The sequence below is a fragment of the Leptosomus discolor genome, chromosome 17 (genome assembly GCF_034619465.1).
Source record: "Leptosomus discolor isolate bLepDis1 chromosome 17, bLepDis1.hap2, whole genome shotgun sequence".
Classification (NCBI taxonomy): Eukaryota; Metazoa; Chordata; class Aves; order Leptosomiformes; family Leptosomidae; genus Leptosomus; species Leptosomus discolor.
This window is the reverse complement of record NC_141407.1, coordinates 16,117,791-16,139,086: the sequence shown is the minus strand read 5'-3', so window position 1 is coordinate 16,139,086 and position 21,296 is coordinate 16,117,791. Positions and strand designations below refer to the sequence as shown.

Here is a 21,296-nt window from a genome sequence, read left to right as displayed (position 1 = left end):
GGCCAAGATTGAAGACGTGTGTCTGGCTCCAGTGTCTGGCTCCAGTGTCCCTTCGCCCACCCGAGGCCCCACGCTCGGCCAGGCTTACGCGATGGCTGCAGGGATGGTGCAACTCTGGTCTTTCCCGTCATGATTTCAGTGACTCCCTTCAGCCCAAGTCTCACACCGTGGTTGTGAATGAGGAAGAGAAGAGGGTTTACTCACCGTGACATTGATCATTGTCTGACCTTTTGTTTCCCTTGTGCCCAGGTTGCTCTGCTTCTAGAAACTCCATTCTCTGGGCTGAAATCACCTTTGCAATGGCTTTTCTGAAATCACTGGAGTCAAACCAGGCTTGAGCCTGATCCTCCCTTGATTTCTGCTCAAGTCATGGCGAGTTTTGCACATACAGTTGTATTTTCCTTTCCTCCATGTCTCCAGTAATTGTTTTCTGCCCCTTATTCACACCTGCAACCAGACTGGAGCCCAGTGGTAGCCACAAAGGCTGTCATTCACTCCTGCCTGGTTTTAACAAGCCGTTCTCATATGCCATGAGCTCAGCACAAACTCTGGATTAAAAACCAGTCTAATTTCCTAACAGGAGATAACCTCTTTCTCCTGGCCATAGCTTCTCAGAAGAATGAACACTGTTACTGGTTGAGTTTATACGCAGAGATGGATCTCAGTCCATGCTGGTCCAACCCAGTTTGACCCACGTTGCCTGCGTGCAGAACGAAAGGAGAAAGTTAAACAATTGTTCAAGCGTAGTTTAAAATCAATGACAAGATGCTACAAGCGATACTTTTTATTGATCCAAAATTACTGCTAACGTAATGAGTCCACATTTTTTAGAAGGGCTGATCTAATACTATAGAGTCCCAAACCAGAGGGTTTCCAACAGGAGCTCAAACCCCCAGCATCCTAAGGAGGCTGATGGCAGCTCGTTTGAAGGTTAGTTCTCGTGCATTTTGCTGCTGAGTGCTGGGCTGTTGGACCTAAATGAGCCTAAATGCAAAGGCCACTGAAGCAGTGAGCGTCTTTCTAGCAGCTGTGGGACCGTGCATGGGTCCTTACGTGTTCATCCAGCGTGGGCTCTCATTTTCTGACTGGCAGCAGGGAAAAATCAACTCAGTTTCTATCATTTGTTAAATTCAAGTCAAAAGCTCAAAGTTTTGTAAACCTTCCCCAAAGTCAGCCTGGAAACAAAATTGGTTTATTATCGAATGTGTTTTTAATAGATGCCGACCGAAGGTGGTTATGAGGACCTAGGAACTAAAACTCGCCCTATTACAGTGTTTCGGCTTCCCGTAATCTTTGTCTCCGGTTGCAAAGCCACAGTTTTCTTTCCCTTCCCTTCCCCCCTGGCACGAGCCGGGCGCCCGCCCCGTGCTCGCGCCGCTCTGAGCTCTCACGGTTGCAAGCTTCGGTTCATGGTGTTGTGTGTGGCTGGATTAACCGCTTTCCTCATGGTCATGTCAGCGACCACGTACGCGTTCAGCTGAACGGAGGCTCATTTACCATCTCCCCGAGTGACATCTAAGTGCCATTTCGCCGAGACACTCTGCGTCACTCTGCATGACTTTCTGGTTGAATGAGAACATGATCTTGGGTTAACTGGCAACATACAGCTCTCTATATGTCTGTATTTCTTTTGTACTCTTTCCTACCAGCTCCTGCAGACCCCAACAGCATTCTCCTCTGCAGGGATTGTACTTGCATGTGATTCCCGGTGTCGTTTCCAATGAGAGAATTGCATGGCAGAAGGAAAAATTCAGTTAATGTTCACGTTGTCTCATGTTGTCCGTGTTAAAACAAAGAAGTTACATCAGGTGTTGGGCTTTTTTCTGAGCAGTGAGTGCTCAGGAACAAAACCCAGCCAGATCTTAATTGTTCATCAAATTTCTACGACATTTTTTAATGTGTAAGTGTGGCACCTCATGCTGTCAGGCTTGAAACTCTTCGCTCATATTCCTCACCGAGTTCAACGCTTTCTTTTGGGCCTTTTGTGATTCCTGCAAACATTTGCAGCACATTGACTGAGGGAACGGAAAAGGGGCCCCAAAAAAAGGCCCTGCTTTACTCAGTGATAGTGGTTTTACGCTGAGATTCGTGATGGGAGCAACTCAGCAGAGGATGAGGCACGAAGAGATGGCTTTGAATTCTGAATATCGATGTGCTGCTGATTCGTTTTTATAAAGCTTGTTTTTAAAAATGACCAGGTAGTTCAAAGTCTTAGTACTACTGAAACGCAGTAGATTCCAGGAATATTCTGTAAAATCAACTAAAATAAAGAAAAAAAAATACAATTGGCCTATTTAGGATAAAAGGGCAAATAAAATTTCAATCTGGTGTCTAATCCAAGAAACACGGAATAAGAATTGCTTTTAAACCTTTGGCTCGTTATGTATGATGATTTCGGTAGCATTAGTGGCTAAAGCTTACATCCAGAAAGGTATTTAGGCACATGCTTGTTCCTAGTTTCCTGTGTGGATTTGTACCTCTGATCTGATTTTCAGCTCTGCTGAACATCTGTGGGTCCCATGGCTTTCAGACAGACCCTGCAGGTGGGCAGCACACTGGAAATGAAATCTCCAGTACTTACCTGAATTAAAGATGCATCATTAATTGGAAGAATTCTGCCTTTTGTAACTTGGTCACGAACAATTTTCATTTTCCCTCAAACGTATTTTTCAATGTGAAGCTGTTGCCCAGATGGCCCCAGATAACCCTGCCCTGCAGCCCAGGAGATGCTCTCCCCGTTCCCTGGGCGTTGCAGCGGTGCCTCCCCGGGATCACGCTCTGCAACTCCGGGAAATGCTGCCTAAGCACCTTTCTCTCCCTGTAAACGTTCGATGTCTCGCAATGTAAAGTGACTTTGTAAAAATAGCACCTTCTTACTCAACAAATCTGCTCCCTGTGTGTCTTCGAGTCACATCTTCTTCCTTTACTGACAAAAACGAGTGTCTGTTCCCGTCAGCACAGTACAGCTGATACGGCTGGGGAAAAGGGAGCTGCATTTTGCTTTCCTTCAAATATCCGCAGCCAAGTTCTGATTGAAGAACCTCGTGCCAGTTTTGAAGGCAAAGGAGGACTGTTTGGCTCTGAGTTTTAAGGTGGCGTTGCTGAGAGACAGAAAAAAACCCAGATCTTTGGTTGGTGATCTGGAAATCTGCTGGGGAAATCAAAATTCCTGCAATGTTCTTCCCACAAATTGAGTCAGAGCATTTGCAGCAAAATGATAAGTGGCTACTGCAATGGTACAGAGTGTTGGGAATTAAATCCAGGTTTTTACTCTGGTTTGATTTACCTCTGTATAAAATATTGGCTATATGTGCAAGTGCCTTGCAGTGGTTGTCTAACCTCAGTTAGTGTATTTTAATAACCGATTGCTGTTCAGAAAATATCAAAATATCCAAAACTATTTGCAGTTTGGTTTCCCCAACGCTGTCTCTGTAAAGTTTGCCCTTTCGGAAAGATTCACAAAATCTTTTTGTTTTGCAATTTTCATATGAAAATTCATCATCTTCATTTGGGTGAAAGTTTTTAATTACAAATTTCAGAATTTGGAAAATAATTAGAGCTGGCTGCTCAGCAGACTATTTCTCAGTGAGATCATCTCTTTTTCTGGAGAGATCTTCTTTTCAAACCGTAATTACAAGGTTTTCAAGAAATGGGATTCTGATAGAAAAACAGCAACAAAATGCCATATTCTGAAGTTCTAAAATTTTGCTTTGCATGTTTATAAGGCCTGTAGCAGACCTGCAGACAGATGTTAGCCAGCTTTTAGATTGAATCTTTATAGGATACAAAGGAGCTGCATATTTAAGTGTTTGTATTTCAGTACTTAAATATACGTCTGGAAAAAGAGGAACTCTTCAGAATATATAAAAGGGGCAGATTGTCTTTTAAGACGGAGGAAATACAGGAACTGAAGAAAGGAAAAGGACAGGTCTAAGCACCAGAACTGAAGTGTGTCCAAGAAAGTTAAAAGTTTAAGCTAAAGGATTTTTTTTTATTGGTATTTTCTTCTTAGATACAGGGTTTTGGAAGGCAGTTGTGAAAGAAAAGCTTCCTCGCTCGTGATCAGAGCCAATCGGTGATTTAAGGAATCATTACCTCATTGTTTAACGTCATTCTGTCCCGCCAGCCCTGGCATCCCACGAGGGGCTTCTGTTTTAAGTCCTCATTATTTTCTCTCTCTTAATAATCATTCCCATTTCACTCATTATGGCGGAAACATGTCTACAATGCTTTCTTTAAAAACAATCAAAAAAAAACAACCAACAACAAAATTAAATGAAAAAAAGAAAAGCCAACAGCAAAACTACATCTCACTGCTGCTTGGAAGTGCTCTTGGTTTCTAATGGCTGGTGGGGAAGGACTGCGTGGTTTCCAGAATGACTCCTCCTGCTGTCTCCTTTTTGTCTTTGTTTCAACGTGTTTCTCTGAACAGTCAGAAGGTCAGTTTGAAAGATCGTGTCTTCTCCAGTCCCCGCGGTGCTGGCACCAAAGGGAAAGGCTCTCCACAGGCTCAGGGCATCCGGAGGTCCCCCAGCGCTGACCAGAGCATCGAGGACAGCCCAAGCAAAGTGCCCAAGAGCTGGAGCTTCGGAGACCGCAGTCGAGCCCGGCAAGCTTTCCGCATCAAGGGAGCGGCGTCACGGCAAAACTCAGAAGGTGAGGGCTTGGGGTGCTGTGCCGGACCCCAAAATCCTCAGCTGGCCCTGCCATCCTCTCCTTCCCCACCTAAGAAGGGCAGAGCTGCCAGCCAGGGTGCTGACACAGGTCTCCTTCCCCTTCCAGCCCTTTAGCTTGGAGTCTAATCAGAGATAAGAACCCCCCTGCTGACACCCATGATAACGTATATATTTATGTAGGGATGGGGGAAGGAGGAAGAGTCAGGCATCTCGGGATGGATGAGAGCTGCAGTTGGCATTGCTGGATGTCGCCTTAACATGGCTTGGGAAATGCTCTGATTTGGATGCTCAGCAAAGCTGCCTCTGGTGCTTCCCCTGGGGTTGCTGTTCGCCATCTGACTAGTCTTCCCTTGCGTGGCACCAGCGCGGGGAAATAGTAACGCGTTGTCTTTATTCCTCCCTCTCCCAAACCCAGAAGCCAGCCTCCCCGGAGAAGACATTCCTGATGAGAACAAAAGCTGCAACTGCGAGTTTGTGACTGAAGATTTGACACCAGGACTGAAAGTCAGCATCAGGGCAGTGTGGTAAGAGAGGGAGAGGGGGGAAGAGATCCGGAAAAATAAATAATAGGGGGGGAAAAAAAAAAAAAGAAATTTGAAATCCAAGCAGAGGGAGCAAATGCTGAAATGTCTGTGCTGCAGGCTGGTTTTCCCCTGGGTGGCCTGCCCTCCTTTACAGAAAATTCTGCCAGAAAGGGCAATTTTTGCTGAGGGAAGGAATAAATGGAGAAACAGGAAAATCCCCTGCAGGGATGCATCCAAATGATCGTTCTCACCAGCTCTGAGATTTAATGCTGACATTTGTAAAAGCGGCGCAGGGAGGACGCTCGCACAGCTGACAGTCCAAGGGGAATCGAGGACCCCCTGTTGCAGGCAGGGCTTCAGCCACGCGCCCCCGCAATCCCCTTCCCCTCTCCTATTGCCACAACCTCTCCCAAACCCACAGGGTTGGGATTTATTCCATTTTCCTTCCAAAGCAGCACCCTGCGGTGGTTTTTTATCTGCAACTAAGCAGGTCAGGCTGCAGGCCAGGGACTATATTTTGCCTTTCCTCTCCATCTCTTGCAGCATTATGAGATTTCTCGTCTCCAAGCGCAAGTTTAAAGAGAGCCTTCGGCCCTACGACGTGATGGATGTCATCGAGCAGTATTCAGCTGGTCACCTGGACATGCTCTCCCGGATTAAAAACCTTCAGGCCAGGCAAGAGACCCCTCTCTTTGCTTCATTTTGCCAGTGTTTTTTGGTCGTTGTGGAGGTATTGCCAGGAAAGAGACAGTTTCCTTTGCAGCTACAACTTATTCTTTTCCTTCCTAAGAGAAAGCCTCACGGAAAATATCTATGCTTGTGGCTGGAACCCGCAGGGATGAGCAGGACAGGGACTGCCACCAGTGGTGTTATGCCACTAAAACTGCCTTAGTGCCCACCCCAGGACAGACAGACACCCAAAAATCACGGCTTATCCTTCTCCTTCACTTTGGGAGTTTCTGTCATTGTAGTCTATCCCACAGGAAAGGCAGGTGCCTGTCTCTGTTGTCCTCCTGGCAGGATAGCAAAGGTTTAGTGCCCCAGTCTTAAGGCTGATGTGGCTAATTTGGTACCTTTCTGGGAGCGATACGGAATAAAATCTGGCGTGCTCGTTGTGACCCTGCTGCTACGGGCAGACGGGGCAGCGAGGAAGCAGCGGCTTCCTCCTGCTGTTCGGATGCTAAGCCGTTGTGGGCGGAATCCCTCCTCGGATGGCACAGTCTGCTGACAATACGTGCAGATGAGGATTTCTCATCCAAGCCCACCGACGCAGGTGTGGTTTAGCCGGGCTGCATTTCAGCTTCTGCGCTCAAATCTTAGGGGGAGATGAGTTGTATAGTGGAAGAAATGTGAAAAAGGGACAAATAGAACCGAGAAGGGCATTTAAAACTTCATTTTCTCCAGGGAAAAAAAAACCCAGATGAATTTGGTCCCCTGAACAGAGGATCTGAGCTAAAAGCTTTTTGTCTGACTGCTCCTCCCTCAGCCCTGATGTCCTACCTTGAAAATGAGACCCCAAAACCCCAACATCCCCTGGCTGTGTTGGCTCAGCAGAAGCAGCCCCAGTTCTGCTGAGCTCGAAGGACACCCAGAACAGAGGCAGGGCTTGGCCATAGGCTATCTCCAGTCAAAACAATATACCATTTGCTTTTACACTTGGAGAATTAAAGTATTTCCCTTGATGGCTGTGGCAGCCCAGCCTCCTCTGGAAGCCATTGGGGGAGGTTTTCTTTAATTTCAAACCCATCTAGGTCCCTGGTGGAGTCCTAAAATGTGCAAAAAAATGTATTCGGTTATGCAAACAGCTAATTTGAACCCCAGGAATGGAAGAGGAAAATTGTCTTAGTAAAAAGAGGAATCTCTCTTCTGCCATTTATCTCTCAGAGACCATTTTAACTCTGCTATTTTTGATGTTCAGGCAGCAACTTTCTCAGCGTTGCTGCGTGCTGTGCATTTCCCATTTCCAGATATGCAGCCAGAAGGTAAATTCTCCCTTGCGATGGAGACTGAAATATCCTGGAGAATTTCCTCTCTTTGAGCCTCTCACCCCCGTTCAGTCTGAATTCAGTGATTATAGATCCAAGACGCGTAGCTGAATCCGGAGAGGAAAGAGGAGGAGGAGGGGATTGGTATTTCCTAACTTTAATAACCTGAAATGAGAGGCTTCCAGTCTGCCTCCGCAGCGGGTAGTGAGCTGTTGGGGTTGTCATCTTCACTGGCTCCAGGTGGGACACCCAAGTTCTCAACAGCCAAAGCTGTTGTGGCAGATTGCCTCACCATCCGCCCAAGACTCCCATTGCCAGTCCTTCAAGGTGATGTGCTGCAAAGACAAAGTAGTTTGGTTGGCTGGTTTATTTTGGAGGGATTGCAGCTTTTGGAGACCAAACTGAGCTGTACCCATGGGACTGCAAGGCTGAGGTTGCTGAGGCTGGACTAGGCTAGGGGCTACTATCTACCCCATTTCAGGGAAGTCAGGAGGACCAGGAGCTGCTTCGAAAGGGTGAAGTACCTGGATTTGGGATCCAGGGCTACCAGGCAGCTTCACTGGTTTCACTGTCCCCACCGAGAAGATCAGTGATGGTGATGGGAGCAGACCCCCTTGGGGTCATCCTTCGAAGCCCTCATCATCATAGCCCGATGGGCACCAAGAGGTCCCATGGCCGGTCACCTGCCCAGTACAACTGGACGGGGCACCCAGTAGACGAGGTGTGTGCCTGGGATGGCTGTGGCCAATACTGGGGCATAACCAACTGGCACTAGAAGTACAGTGCACCCGTATGGTGGAGCCCAGGGAGGTTGTCACGGGGCACCTTGGAGAACAGATATTTTTATGTCCTTTCCTTCAGCAATCAAGCACCATGTTCCCCCTGCCAGCTCAGCTCGGCAGGGCTGGCTGCGACCTCCCGTAGCCAGGGCTTTGGTGCATTAAAGCTGCATTCAAGGAAATTTCTGGGGTTTATACATGCACTTTCCTCTTTAATCATTAATGCCTCTGTCACTGTGTCTGTTATGTGCTCTTTTCAGTGTTGTGTTCTCACTGTCTCGTGTCTCATCCTGACACCTTGCCAACCATGGATGTCTCCCATTCATCGAGTTATACAATCCCCCAGCGTATCTCGCTGACTCCCAAGGGCTCATGCTTTTCTGAACTAGCTGAGGGTGTGTTATCTAGCTCTGGAACTGAAAGGAGAATGAATATATGTTGTTTCATATCCAACCACCTCAAAGGGATATTGCTACACATATGCAAATATATTCCAGAGGGGGTAAAGCATGTTGCCTATTAGATCTGGGGCGGGGGGATCTCCTAACGGTGTTTCAGTGGTGCCTAAATCTCCAAATCTTAACCCGGAGTGGCCCGGTAAGACTCTGGCTTGCACTGACAACCAGGTGGTAGGAGAGGGCCTTCTGTTTCCAGTGGAATATATTTTCAAATTCTCTCTCTTTCTCTCTGTCGTTCTGTTTTTCAGTTGTTTCTTTCTGCAACTTTTCTGACCAACTTTTCTCTACGTGTTGCTTCATTATGCATTTTGCTGGTGTCTTTTTTCTTATTTACTTTGCCAGGATAGATATGATTGTGGGTCCCCCACCCCCTTCAACTCCCCGGCATAAGAAGTATCCAACCAAAGGACCCATGTATTCTTCCAAAGAATCTCCCCAATACTCGCCTAGGTTAGGATTCACCAAAATGCCGCTTTCTCTGGATTTTTCATTTGCTTAATGTCAAACCCCTTTCATGCCAGTTATATGACGGCATTTATCACTTAGCAGTGCAGCTTGCTAAATCATGACTCGGAAGGGCTTGCTACTCTGGGTATGCTCTGATTTACTCTCAGTAATGAGCTTTCACACTAGGCAAGCCAAAGGGGAAAAAAAAAAAAAAGGGACATTCATACAGTCATCGATAACCATCAGTTTCTTCAGCTAGTGTATTTTCTATTTCCAGTCTTCTTCTAGTGGTAGAAAGCAAAATTATATCTTTTAAAAATCTCATATTTTATCAGGCTGTCTTCAAATGTAAAAGGTGGAATATTTACCCCCAGAGCCAATACGAGCTGAACAATCTACTTTCTAAAAGATGAAACACTCCACACACAAGCAAAGGAGCCTCTGCAGCTCTTTGTGCTAGGAAATGAGTTTCCTTTGGTGGGCAAAGTAAGAATGAAGTGTTTCCTATCCGATGAACACAGTGGTCTCTTTTTCTTGCCGATGAAACTCCACTGACCATGGAGGAAAAAATTGTGCTCAAGAATTACAGCCACGGGACTCATATTAAAAAAAAAAAAAAAAAGATCCTGATTGTGAGAGCAAAAATAAGAGCAGGAGTCAAACCCAACCCTGAGTCACCCAGCGAGATTTTTCTCATTGCCTTTATTAAGTTCTCTCCTTAGGTAAAACCGTACCTGAAGCTGATGCCATGAGGAACCTATTCTCACTGAAATTCCCATTTTAGGGCATTCTGAGGTCTGGTCAGCAGGGCCATGAGCTGAGCTGTATTTTCACCTTGAATTGAGACCACTGGAGCCCAAGGCAGGTATAAATATTTGCCAGAAAGTCATTTTCCATGTACAAATAGTAGGTGATTTTTAAATGAAGCAAGCTTAGCCTCATTTTTTTTTTCTAAAGATACTTGCCCTCTCCAAGAGAAAATATGTGACAAATCTCTTGATTTTTATTTAAGCTGCTCTGAGTAATCTTCACTAGAGGAATGTGAATAAAAGGAATATTGAAAGCTTACCTTTTCCCACTCAGCTAGCTCAAAGATTAAAAAAAATAAGAGAATTTTCCAGAAGCCCCAAGCTTTATGCTTGGAAAAAAGATGCTTTCAGAAAAGCATTTTTCCTGTTTCTCCTCCCTGCCAAATATGAGGCCCAAAACTAGTCTTTAAAAATGAAATAACTTTCTTAGCTGCAGAAACATTTTGGTTTAAAAATAAAAATACATATTCAAATGGATTTTGTTGTATTTAACCTCTAAGATTAGGTGTGCAACAAGCCTTCACTTAGAGGCAAGATTTTCATGTGAAAGCTTGTGCCTTGCACACAGAAAAGGTGATCGATGGATGCTAGGGGAGAAGGCCTCAAACTGGGATATTTATTTTATTAAATCCAAGCCTGTTACCTTATCAGCTTAATGTTAATGACTTTTTTCCCCCTGTGTTTACAGTTTCTAATACTGATGGCCAGATTAAAAATCTTTTCACACATGCCCACTAGGCTTCTGGGCTATTAAGACTTTTTTTAATAATTGCTCCCTTTTAAAATGAATTTTCTCGTTTCTTCTTTATTGAGCTGTGGCTGAGAGGCTCCAGAAAGCAGCAGAGTGCAGAAGGCAGCCAAAATCGCTGCTCCCACCCATGAAAAGGCTTATGCTGTTCTTAGTTTTTGACAGCTGCCTCCTCCCACAGACACCAGTGGGACTTGTGAGGTGCTCGAGGTGCCCGGTGGATGGGAACCAGAGCTCTGAGCAGCCCCGAGCCCAAATCAAAAAACTCGGGGTCAGGCTTTGCTGCTGCCATCGCCTTCATCATCTCAGCACCACGTGGGGCCGTGCCATGGGGAGACGTGCTGTGGGGTGCCCATGGGCTGCACCAGCCTCTCCTTTTTAGCCTGCACCCCCCTGTTTTAGCCAAGTGCTGCGCAGAGAAACAAAACCAAGTGATGTCCCATGAGCTGTCTCGACTCCGTGGATTGCATTGTGGTGCCTCGGTGACCAGGGCCCAGTTCAGCCAAAAGATTTCCGCAGGTAGCTCCCAGCAAAGGCAGCTGGATGCTAGTGGCTGTCCACGGCTGTTGTTCAGCTGAACGTGTTTGCTCCATGCTGTACACACAGACCATTTGGGTTAAATTCCCTTAAATTACAGCTGGTTTAACACAGAATAGGTACAACCTCAGCTGTAATTTTTAGACAACAGATACTGGTCAAAAAATGTCTTAGAGCAAACTTTATTGCCAAATGAGAAGGTAAGTAGCCAGTCCTGTGACATGGATGAAGGGGGTTTGGCTGCAATGCCTGGATTGTGTACAAAAAACTATAAGAGATAAAGAAAAAAAAAAAAAAGAAAAGAATTGAATATATATTCCCAAACACTTCATTTTTATCTCATTTGAGCCGTTTGACCTTTTGATGTCTGCTTCTGGCCCAAGGGTGACATATTACACCTCTTTGCATGCACTGTTAGCATGAAGCATAATGAAGCATGAGAAAACCTGCACTGTGGCTGATGCAAGACTTTACATTTTTTTTTTTTGGTATCATTAGAAAGAAGGAAAGATATCAAAGTTCACTTTAAAGAGCAAGCCCCTGTCTCTCTCCCTCCCAAACCAAGACACAGCAGAGCCTATCAAGGACAGCAGATGGCACAGTTTGTCGTGTATTGTTAGAAATCTCTGAATCCTCTTCTGCCACAAAGGGAAAAACACGGGGCTGATTCTTCCAGTGCCTCAGCTGAATCCTTCCCTCTGCACGTGTGTATTTGACACAGCCAAAATAAGCGTTGGGAGGACACAAGGCTCCCCACAGGACGTGGTGCAGAAGCGGGGTTTGGCATCTCAAAAGATTCGTGGTCCTGTATCACGCAGTAGGAACATGCACTATCCCTCTCTGCTTGCAAAGGTGGAATATCTTCTCTCTCCTTCATCTTTTGAGCTTTGCTGCCTGATTTGGACAAAACCTCAAGCTCTTTTATGGTGGCTAAGAGGATCCCTTCCTCTTCGCAGTGCTCAGCTAGGTGCAGGTGGGTTGGGAGCTCAGGAGGAAATTCTGCTCTTGTATCAGATAAGACACAAATGGATTATCTGCACTTTACTGAAGGTAGGAGTGCTCTCCTCTGGTCTGACTTCTGCCGTGGGAAGCAAAGGGGTGGAAGACCTCGAGCCTGGTTTCTCCCCTCAAGAGAGAAGGACTTGGTTCACCACCTTCTGCCCTCTCTGCACTGAAGTCAGTGGCCCACAGCTGCCCCCCGCACCGTCCTCAGTGCAGACCCTGCCTCCAGGGCAAGATCTGTCTCTCTGGTTTCTCAGAGCTGTGGAAGATGACTGCCTCAGGAATCAGGACTATGTTAAAGTATGGACACGAAGGGAATGAATCAAGCAGGAGTTCTCCTGGGCTCTGGTATCGATGGTATATGGGCAGGGACTTCTGAATACTTTATGGATGAGCTCTGTGAAGGGCTTCAGTCCTGCTTTTAAATCACAGCAGGTCCAGCCTGAAGGTGATGGAAGAAGCCCGTGCTCTTCTGTATGTTACCAGTGATTGCTCCAGCTGTGAAGTGCCAGCTGGCCTTCTGTCCTTCACATGGGTCATGTGAGGTTCACTTGCTGGATAGCTCTTCTCTTAAGGACATGGAAGAGAGCAAAGTCCTTCCTTAATTTTTGCAAGATTAGAAATAGGGTTACCCAAGACTTATCTCCGCTGTTACGATACACCATAGCATGGCAATGTTCCGTTTTCCTCTGTGTTAGTCTGTCTTGCCTCCCTGCTCTACTCAGAACTGTTGAAGGACATCTCGTTTCCATTAGTGGGCACATTTCAGTGTTAGTGCTGTGCCAGACGGGACATGAGGACAGAGCACCCTGATTGTTCTTGGCCTTCCACAATATTCAGTAGCGTTTAGACTTTGGGCCCCTTTAAACACATGTCCATTGTTTTACTAGTCTACTTGCTTGTGCATACAGGAGAGGAGGTCGTACAGTGGCTGTACTACGCCTTGACTTGTGATTCCAAACCAAGGTAGCCCGAGGTATCCGACTTAGTACCTCTTTGCTTAAATGGTAACAACATTGTCATAGGATTTCTTGTGCTGTATGTTATGTCAGTAATTGCATCCCTTGTGGGGAGTTCCTGTACATGTCAGCAATTTCCTTCTCCCATTACAAGAGAGAAATAAGGCATGCATATTCCTCACACTTGTAATTATAGCACTTGGTGCTCCTTGTACTCCTGTGCTTATATTGCTAAGCGAAGGATCAAATACGACTTTTTAAACAGAACGGTATTCTGTCACATCCCTGCCCAAATGAAGTATCTTCTGGGGTCAAAGATAAACTCTAAAATAATTGTTTGCTTATATTTTCTGTCTTTGGTGTGATGTGCTCATCCACTTCATCTCTTGGAGCCAGATCTTCTGGTGCTGTAAGCTGCTGTTGCTCTAATATAAGCCAAGGGAGCCACGCTGGTCCGTACCCGCTGATATCTGTCCCTTAATGTCAACAGCCAACATATGCATTAAGTCCCTGTCAAATGCAAAGAAAGCAGATGGCTCTTGTGTTGGAAATAGCCTCACGTCTCATTCCTTTCCTCGGTTTTTGTTTGTTCATTTTCCCCTGTCTGTCTGTGTTCAGCTCCTTCCTTTTCCTCCTCCTGCTGCATGGACCCATGGCCCACACGGCAGAACTGCGTAAGAAGCATTTTGAGTTTTCCGCTCAAGATACCTCAACTTGGTTTCAGTCAGATTAATTAACCCTTCTTTTCCCCCGCCACCCTTACCTTTGGTGCATTATGCGAGAGTAAAGTTTGCCTGGCCTACAGTTCGGCTATAAACTGGGCTGCCATTAAGAAGTTATTCCAAAACTGAATTGCTCCCCGGACTTTGAGGGATCAAGAAGCTCTGGTGTTTGCTCTCTAGAAAATTTATATTTGATGCCTCGAATAAAATTGACTTCCAGCTTCCAAACTGGCTCTACCCTTCCTCTTCCTCAGCTTACGGAGCTATATATCAACCCAGGTGTTTCTATACTGGGAACAAGGAGCTGCAAATGTAACATGTGTAAAGAAGTTAGTGCCAAACAACATGCCCAGTAGCTTTAGCTGCTGATTTGGCAGGAGCGTCCTCTGCTGTTACCGGCTTGGAGCCCTGCTAATAGAAATCATCTAATGATACAGGTGTGAATTGCAGTAGCATTGAGATGGAGACAATTTGGTAACGTTTGGTGAGTTATGATCAAATTCAGCCTTGATGTAATTCCACAAAAACAGCACTACACCTGTTTGTCTGGATCTTAGGGCAAGTGGCTTATTTTTGTGGACATGAGAATTACACACTTACATTTGCATCGAGGAGAGGAAACTGCTGCAAAGACTGAAAAAAAATCTCATTGGCGCATGCTAGACAGAAAACTTGATCTTCTCCCAAAATAATAATTTCTCAGTACAAATAAGAAGTTAATTGATTTGGAAGAAAGCCAGTTAAAGAAATTCTATGCAGTGGGTAAATTTACTGTGCATAATGTGCCAGGTTTTATCTGTATAAACAGAAATGGATAATTTCAAACTCTGCTAATACTGCTCTGAATTTTGCATCTGAATTAACACTTCAGTGCCACTGCGTGTCTGTGAGTAATTTGGAGTGTTAGTTGGGAGAGAAGCTGTTGTTTTGTCCCACGGAGGCGCGACAAGCGGAGCCCTCCTCGCCTGCTGCCTTCAACTGACTCCAGGTCCTTTTCCGGGGGCGGGGGGATTTTCTGATCCCGGTAGAGTTGACCAGATCGTTGGGAGAGGATCCTCCATGACTGACAAGGATCGGACCAAAGGGCCAGCGGAGGGGGAGCTACCTGAAGACCCCAGCATGATGGGCAGGCTTGGAAAAGTAGAAAAACAGGTATATTGGGTCAGGAGGGTCTTCTTATCAGAGAGTGTGGCATGCATTGTGTTGGTTGTTTCTTACCTTATTTTTCCCCAGTGGGACATTACCATTGAGAAAAAAGAGTAAGTGCTAAGAATATTTTGAAAAAGAAACAAGGTGGATGTTATGAAAGGGCACTAAGTGTCTTAGGTGCCCAAGTACTACTTTCAAAACAGGCACTTTGGAGTCTGTGACGTACAGTCTTTCTGTTTTATTGAGTTTACCAGAAGTCTACATTATTTTTTTAAAATGGCACATTGGTTTCTTTGCCACCGTACTAGATGTGTTTCAAATGTGTCCCTGAGCCTGGCTGCTGTAGTTTCTGGCCTTGCTGAAGACGAAAGTCTTCCTAGAGGATAAGGGTCAGAAATCCCCATGGCCATCTGAGCCCAGGCAAGTGCCAAATGCAGTAAGAATCTGAAAGGATGCGAGTGTGCTCCAGCTTTCCTGGAATTTCATGTCAAAAAGATTATAGAACCTTAAGGAAAACCCTGAAACTAGGTGGAGAATTAAACACTTCCGAATAGGACAACTAAATACTTACTAAAAGTTTCAGTTTGGTGTAGGCAGAGGTTGTCTATGAAGCCCAGCTCCACGCTCGCACCTAGATGGGTGGGAAGTTGCTTGTACAGGCTATTAGTGTGCTTCAACCTGCGTGCAGCCTGTAGCACTGGAACTGTGGTGTTTTACAGGTTCAGTCGATGGAGAAGAAGCTGGACTTCCTGGTGAACATTTACATGCAGCGGATGGGCATCCCACCAACAGAGACGGAGGCTTATTTTGGGTCCAAAGAACCAGACCCAGCACCTCCTTACCACAGCCCCGAAGACAGCAGGGAGCACATTGACAAGAACGGCTGCATCATCAAGATCATCCGGTCCACCAGCTCCATGGGTCAGAAGAACTTCTCTGCCCCGCCAGCCCCGACCAACACATGCCCGCCCTCGACGTCGTGCCAGCAGCAGGTCTACCAGCGGCAAAGCCACGGCTCCTCGCCCGTCGGAGACCCCGGCTCGCTGGTCCGCATCCCGCCTCCGCCCTCCCACGAGCGCTCCTTGTCAGCGTACAGCGGCGGGCACAGGGCACAGAGCGCAGAGTACCTGAGGAACGAAGACATTACAACCAAACACCACGAGAGTGCCATGAGAGACAGCGACACGTCCATCTCCATCCCCTCGGTAGACCACGAGGAACTGGAGCGCTCTTTCAGCGGCTTTAGCATTTCCCAGTCCAAAGAGAATTTGGACATCCTTAACAACGGTTGCTATGCAGCCGTGGCCAAAATCAGACCCTACATTGCAGAAGGGGAATCAGACACCGATTCTGACCTCTGCACGCCCTGCGGTCCTCCTCCCAGGTCGGCCACGGGCGAGGGACCCTTCAGTGACATGGGCTGGTCAGCCCCCAGGCAGTGAAGCCTTCTCGCAGCCGCTGAGCCACGTCTGAGCGCTGGCAGCTGCCCGGTCCAGCTGTCCACGCGTTGAACTTCTCAAGGAGGTTGACAGCTAAGGTTTTCCTCCTTCTAGGACATCCTTAGCTGGCAGATACTTTCTTGCAGCTTACTCTGGGGGGGGGAACGAGCAGGTCCGAGCCTGCGTTTGTGGAAGAGGTCACGGTGGTGAGCAAACTGGAGCTGTGAAGTCCAGATTTCTTTCATACTCTCTTTCTAAGATCATTAGGTGAAATTATTTCACGGTGCAGGGTAGGCAATTTGCATTTCTTGGGAATCCTCAGAAGTGCAAGGCAGGAATAAATCACCTGGCCAGGGCTTTTGGAGGTCACAGTAACTGGTGGCTGACAAGTGTTAGGTGGGAATTGCCACATCATGGCACTGGTGATGACACCCGTAGGTATTTTGGCGTTGTGGAATGAACACTTGTCTGTTTCTGGCTTAGATTTCATGTCACGTGTAATTACAGGGCGGGGGATGGTTGTTACTCTGTGGTTCCTCATTATCCGTCAGGAAGGTGGTATAATTCCAATATAATACATGGAAATGTTGTGTAGGCCCCTGGAGGAGAGGGGTTGTGGCTGGAATATTTGCATGAACAGAAGACACGGTCTTAAAGTGGGACAGGTTAGGATACCACTCTGAACCAGAATGGTTTGGAAATTACCCTGTCTTAGGAAACTGAAAAACTCAGAAATATGAGCTTGAGTGCAAGAAGAGAGACAACCCAGAGGGCAGAGAAATGAGGCAGAGAAGGAGGACAAGAGACTACGGGGCTGGAATTTTGTGGTTTAAACCATGTATTATATTTAATTATCTCTCCTTCTGTTGGCAACGGACCTGGAGGTGCTTTGGAAGCAAAGGCAAACCAAAGGCAACCCCTCTGGAGGGCTGCCACAGCGTGAAGCCATTCTCGTGGCCAGCAGTGCTGTTGTGAAAAGGCAGAGCCACCAGGCCAAAGGGAGAGGGTGGATATGCAAGATGCTGTGGTCCCTGCGTTGCTGCGAGTTAAGTGCTGAGCTCCATCCTTTTGAAGCCCTGTTGGTCAGAGCGGGCACTTTTCTTACAGTTTGCATTGTGCCTGAACACTTTTGCACACACTATGCCCTGTGAAAATCTTCCCTTTCTTCTTCTGCCCTGCCAAGAATCTCACACCCGTGTTCTCGGGACATCCTTCAGTTTTGTTTGAATCCCTGAAGCTGAGTTAAGAGGTGCTTCTTCGTTTCTTCATGGTCTTTCAGAAGCCTCTTACCTGTGCTTGCCCACAAGTTGTGCCAACCCAAGTCTGCCCCGTTTCATTGTTGTTAAAAGTACTTTCTCTTGAAATGATCATTGTGTCACTACCAGGAACCTCAGCAGCGCATTCAGCTGGGGGAAGGCAAGGGGAAAAGTGATGCTCAAAGTTTCATTTGGGACCAAAACGAAGTCACGAAGTGATCCTTTACATGGATAGGTTGGTGGAGGTTTTTTGGAAGGAGGTGGATCAGGAAAAGTTGTGTTTGGGATCCATCTCCAGGGCTGGCACACCACGGCCAGCATTGTGCCTCTGAACCCTCCCATGCATCTACAGCCCAAATCCTGTGTGTGTTTTCTGCTGGGGCTGTGTCTGTGGTTTCAAACCCCATCTCTCCACGTTTTTGCTGTGTCACATCAAGATCCTGTTAAGGATGTTTAGGTGACAACTTTGTTTCTGTGTGGCCTTTGAGAGGTTGAATATTGACTTGCTTGGGGTGAAGGGAGGATCACAGCCTTTTTCTCTCTTCCTGTTTGCTTGACCAGAGGCAGCAATCGGGGGAGACCCAGGACTATTTTGGCCTTGGGGAAGATGTGGGTGGAGTCTGACAGCTTGCAGATAGGGAATAAAACCGTCCTTTCACTAGTGCTCAGGACCAACACGGGGGTCTTCACATGGGACTAAGGAGTGGTGAAACGCTCTGCACAGGTTTTCCTGCCATTTTTCACCATTCAGGAAGGGAAAACATTTTTGTTAGAGGTAGCCTAGGCTTCCAGCCATGCTATTTCCTTTCTTTCCCATTTGATCAATTTTTTCTTTTGGTTGCCTCCTGCAATTTTTCCCTCTCTGCTGCTGCTCCCAAACTCCTTTGGGCTCCAGATTTCTTTGTACAAAGTGAACTCAGTGATGCCCTTGGCTTCCATACAGAGAAATCTTTGAATGCAAAAAATGGCTGCAAATTGTGCAGATTTGCCCCTGGCATGTTGCAAAATGAGATGCCTTCTGGTAGAGCAAGAAATGTCAGTAGGTCCCAAATCAGACTTGGTGGCGCGTGTTTTCTAGTGACCACAAGAGTGGAAATTGCATTGGGTGAGGCAAAAGTCAACGTTACTTTTTGAGGCCTGCTGGAAATTTGGCACAAAGGGTATGATATAAAGGCAGGAACTCCAGATGAGGATGAGGGTGATGTCATGTGGTCCTATTGCAGCCCATTACATGAATGGTCTTTAATACAGGAGGCAAAGTCAACAGGACTTCAAGGCACCATTTTTGTGGGATGTAATTTTCATCATGTCCTAATTTCAAAGCCCTATTGGCTCTAGTTTGAATGTCCATTGCCTATTTCTTATTGCAAAATCCCTTTCACCTGCCTAGATGATGTTACACCCTTGAAAGCAGATGCTGCCAGTGTGTCCCGAGAAGATGCAGGTCCACTGTGTCCTCTGGGTTTTCTGCAGGCTGAAATCTGGCAGTCTTTTATCCCCTTTAGGGCCTGCATAGAAGGACTTGTGTTTTCACTCTTCAAGTTACTACACCAGAGTTTATAAACATCTTCTGACTTGTAGCTTTAAAAGGTGTTGGATTTGTCCCACAATCACTGATTACAGAAAACTGGTTTTATATACACGCAGCACAGATTGTATCTTGCTGCTACAAATTTCACACAGAATTTTTTTGGAAGGTGTAAGAAATATTCATCCTTTATTGGTGGCATCGTTGCAAAGAAATTCTGACACATGCCTCCATCCACAACCATGCCATAAAACATCTCTTCTCATTCATCCAGGCAAGAAGACCTGGATTTTTGGGTTAGCTTACACCAGAATCGACTGCAAATAATGCTTCTTATTTCCGTGAAATGATTTATGCTTGTGTAAACGAGGTAACAGAACCTGCTCGTTGCCTATTGACATAAATAATTTCGTCACTGTCCTAAGTCATAGTCCAATACTCCCTGTAAAGTCCTCACTTTCAGTCCCTCAATTCCCCCACGCCTGTATCACACACTCCTGGTGGCAATCTCCCTCAAGATGTCTTAACTACTAGATTAAAAGAAAATAAATGGGATTTGTTTTGCTAATAAGGTAGTCCCAATGACAAAGACCTTTGAAAGGATGGACAGGCAAACTTTGTCCCTCTGCTGAGCCTCTGTCAGGCTGGTCTTTGCTCCCCTGTTCCTTCCAAGTCTGGTTCTGTATTTTTTTGGAGGACAGAAAAAAATTTTAGACAATGCCAAATGTGGACAGAGGAGACCAAGGAGAGCTGAAGAAGATGTGAGAGCCAAATTTCCAGCAGGCCATCTTGAACTGCTCCGGGGGGTGCCTGTGCCCATGTGCAGTTGTGTGCACAGAGCCTGGTTTCAAGGTGCATCTGTGTTGAATGTGAAGCCATGGCCTTGGACCAGAGCCTGGGATCTGGTCTCCAAGTCCACCAAGAAACTTTTGGGCTTCTTTTTTTTAATGAATCTGGGTCTAGGTCGGGAGAGAAACACTGCAAATGGCCCCACTCGTTGGGTGCTTCAGGTCCAAGTGTGAGTTCAAGTTGTCTGAGGAGTTCATGTCTCCAAAGAGGAGACGTGGCTGGAGATGTTGCAGTCTCTGTGCAGGTGGCCTTCCATAATGTGACCTCGAGACATAGGAACAGAGCACTAGCCATAAGTCAAATTTCCCAATATTTGGGAAGGGACTTTGAGGTTACTCAAGTGCAGATTTTGTATGTGAATTTCCTTGTTGACTCATTTTCTTAGTAATAATTTTTAAAACAAAAAATGTTAAGGAACTCACTGAAAACAAACCTCTTGTCCAGCTCAGAAAGCCATTGTATTTCTTTAGACAGACTATGTGATAGATCAGATTTTTCTAAAAATGTGTTTTGTTTCAAATGCTGCTTAATAGATCCAAATAAATTCTGCAGGGCCATTGCTATTTACAGAAAAATAGGTATATTTTTACATTTTTAATTGATTTTTAAGGTTTTAAATTATGTGAATTTTTAGAACAAGTTTGTATAATCTACCTGAGAAGCCAGAGCATCACCTCAGATACAAATGCTCCCCCTCCTAACAGTCACTCAAGAGAAAAGAAAAACACGTTTACTCGTATTTTTCTCAAGAGGGAGCTACTGCAAACCTCATTTCCCTTATATCCTCAGACCACTGTGGTCACAGCAACATTATTGCTAAAAACAAAATGAAAATATTCAGAGAGAAACCAAAATTCCTAAGGAATTTGCCCAAGAGTTTACCCGTATAAAGAACCTTAGCAGTGAGTATTTTATTGGGGATGTTAAAAAGCCCGGGAAGCAGGCTAAGGATTTCTATTTCTCCATCCACGCTCGTGTGAACCCTCAGGTTGAGCGAGCCCTCGGCCTCCATCTCTTTCTCCCTAGCATGCCTGTGGTCCTCTGACCCACGCCTGCATCCTCTCTCACCCGCTCTCCATCGTGGGTCAGCACCTTCTGTTTTCATCAGCTCCCTTTCCATGAACCAGAAACAAGGAAATCGGATACAAAAGCTCCTTCACCTGCACGTAACATCGAGGCTGCGATGCAGAGGGCCGTGGCACAGGGCTGAGGGCAGCAGCCCCCTCTGAGCCCCGCGTGGGTCACTGCTGCTCAGCGGTGTAAAAGCAAACTCTTGCTTTTGGCACACAAACACCCCAACTTTTCTGCGTCACAGAGCAAAATCTGCTTAGAGCACGGGTGGGGGTTCGTTGGGTTTTTTTTTAACAATAACAATAGGGGTTTTTTAATGATAAGGATAATAATAATGCATAGGAATCTTCTTTAGTCT

The 21,296-nt window shown here is 46.1% G+C and overlaps 1 protein-coding gene across 8 annotated transcripts in view; it reads left to right on the top strand.

Annotated features, from left to right (window-relative positions):
• The window catches only part of KCNQ2 (potassium voltage-gated channel subfamily Q member 2), a 68,351-nt gene extending 52,114 nt beyond the window's left edge, over positions 1 to 16,237 (top strand). For 4 of the 8 annotated variants that reach the window (XM_086474925.1, XM_086474922.1, XM_086474923.1 and 1 more), the window contains 5 exons: positions 4,433 to 4,656; positions 5,092 to 5,200; positions 5,744 to 5,875; positions 14,675 to 14,798; positions 15,515 to 16,237. In XM_086474925.1, coding sequence (XP_086331051.1) covers positions 4,433 to 4,656; positions 5,092 to 5,200; positions 5,744 to 5,875; positions 14,675 to 14,798; positions 15,515 to 16,237 — 1,312 coding nt within the window. Of the gene's footprint in view, positions 1 to 4,432; positions 4,657 to 5,091; positions 5,201 to 5,743; positions 5,876 to 8,764; positions 8,873 to 14,674; positions 14,799 to 15,514 lie in introns of all 8 variants that reach the window. The other 4 variants (XM_086474926.1, XM_086474924.1, XM_086474920.1 and 1 more) reach the window with 3 other exon arrangements.
• Positions 16,238 to 21,296: the final 5,059 nt, after the last annotated feature.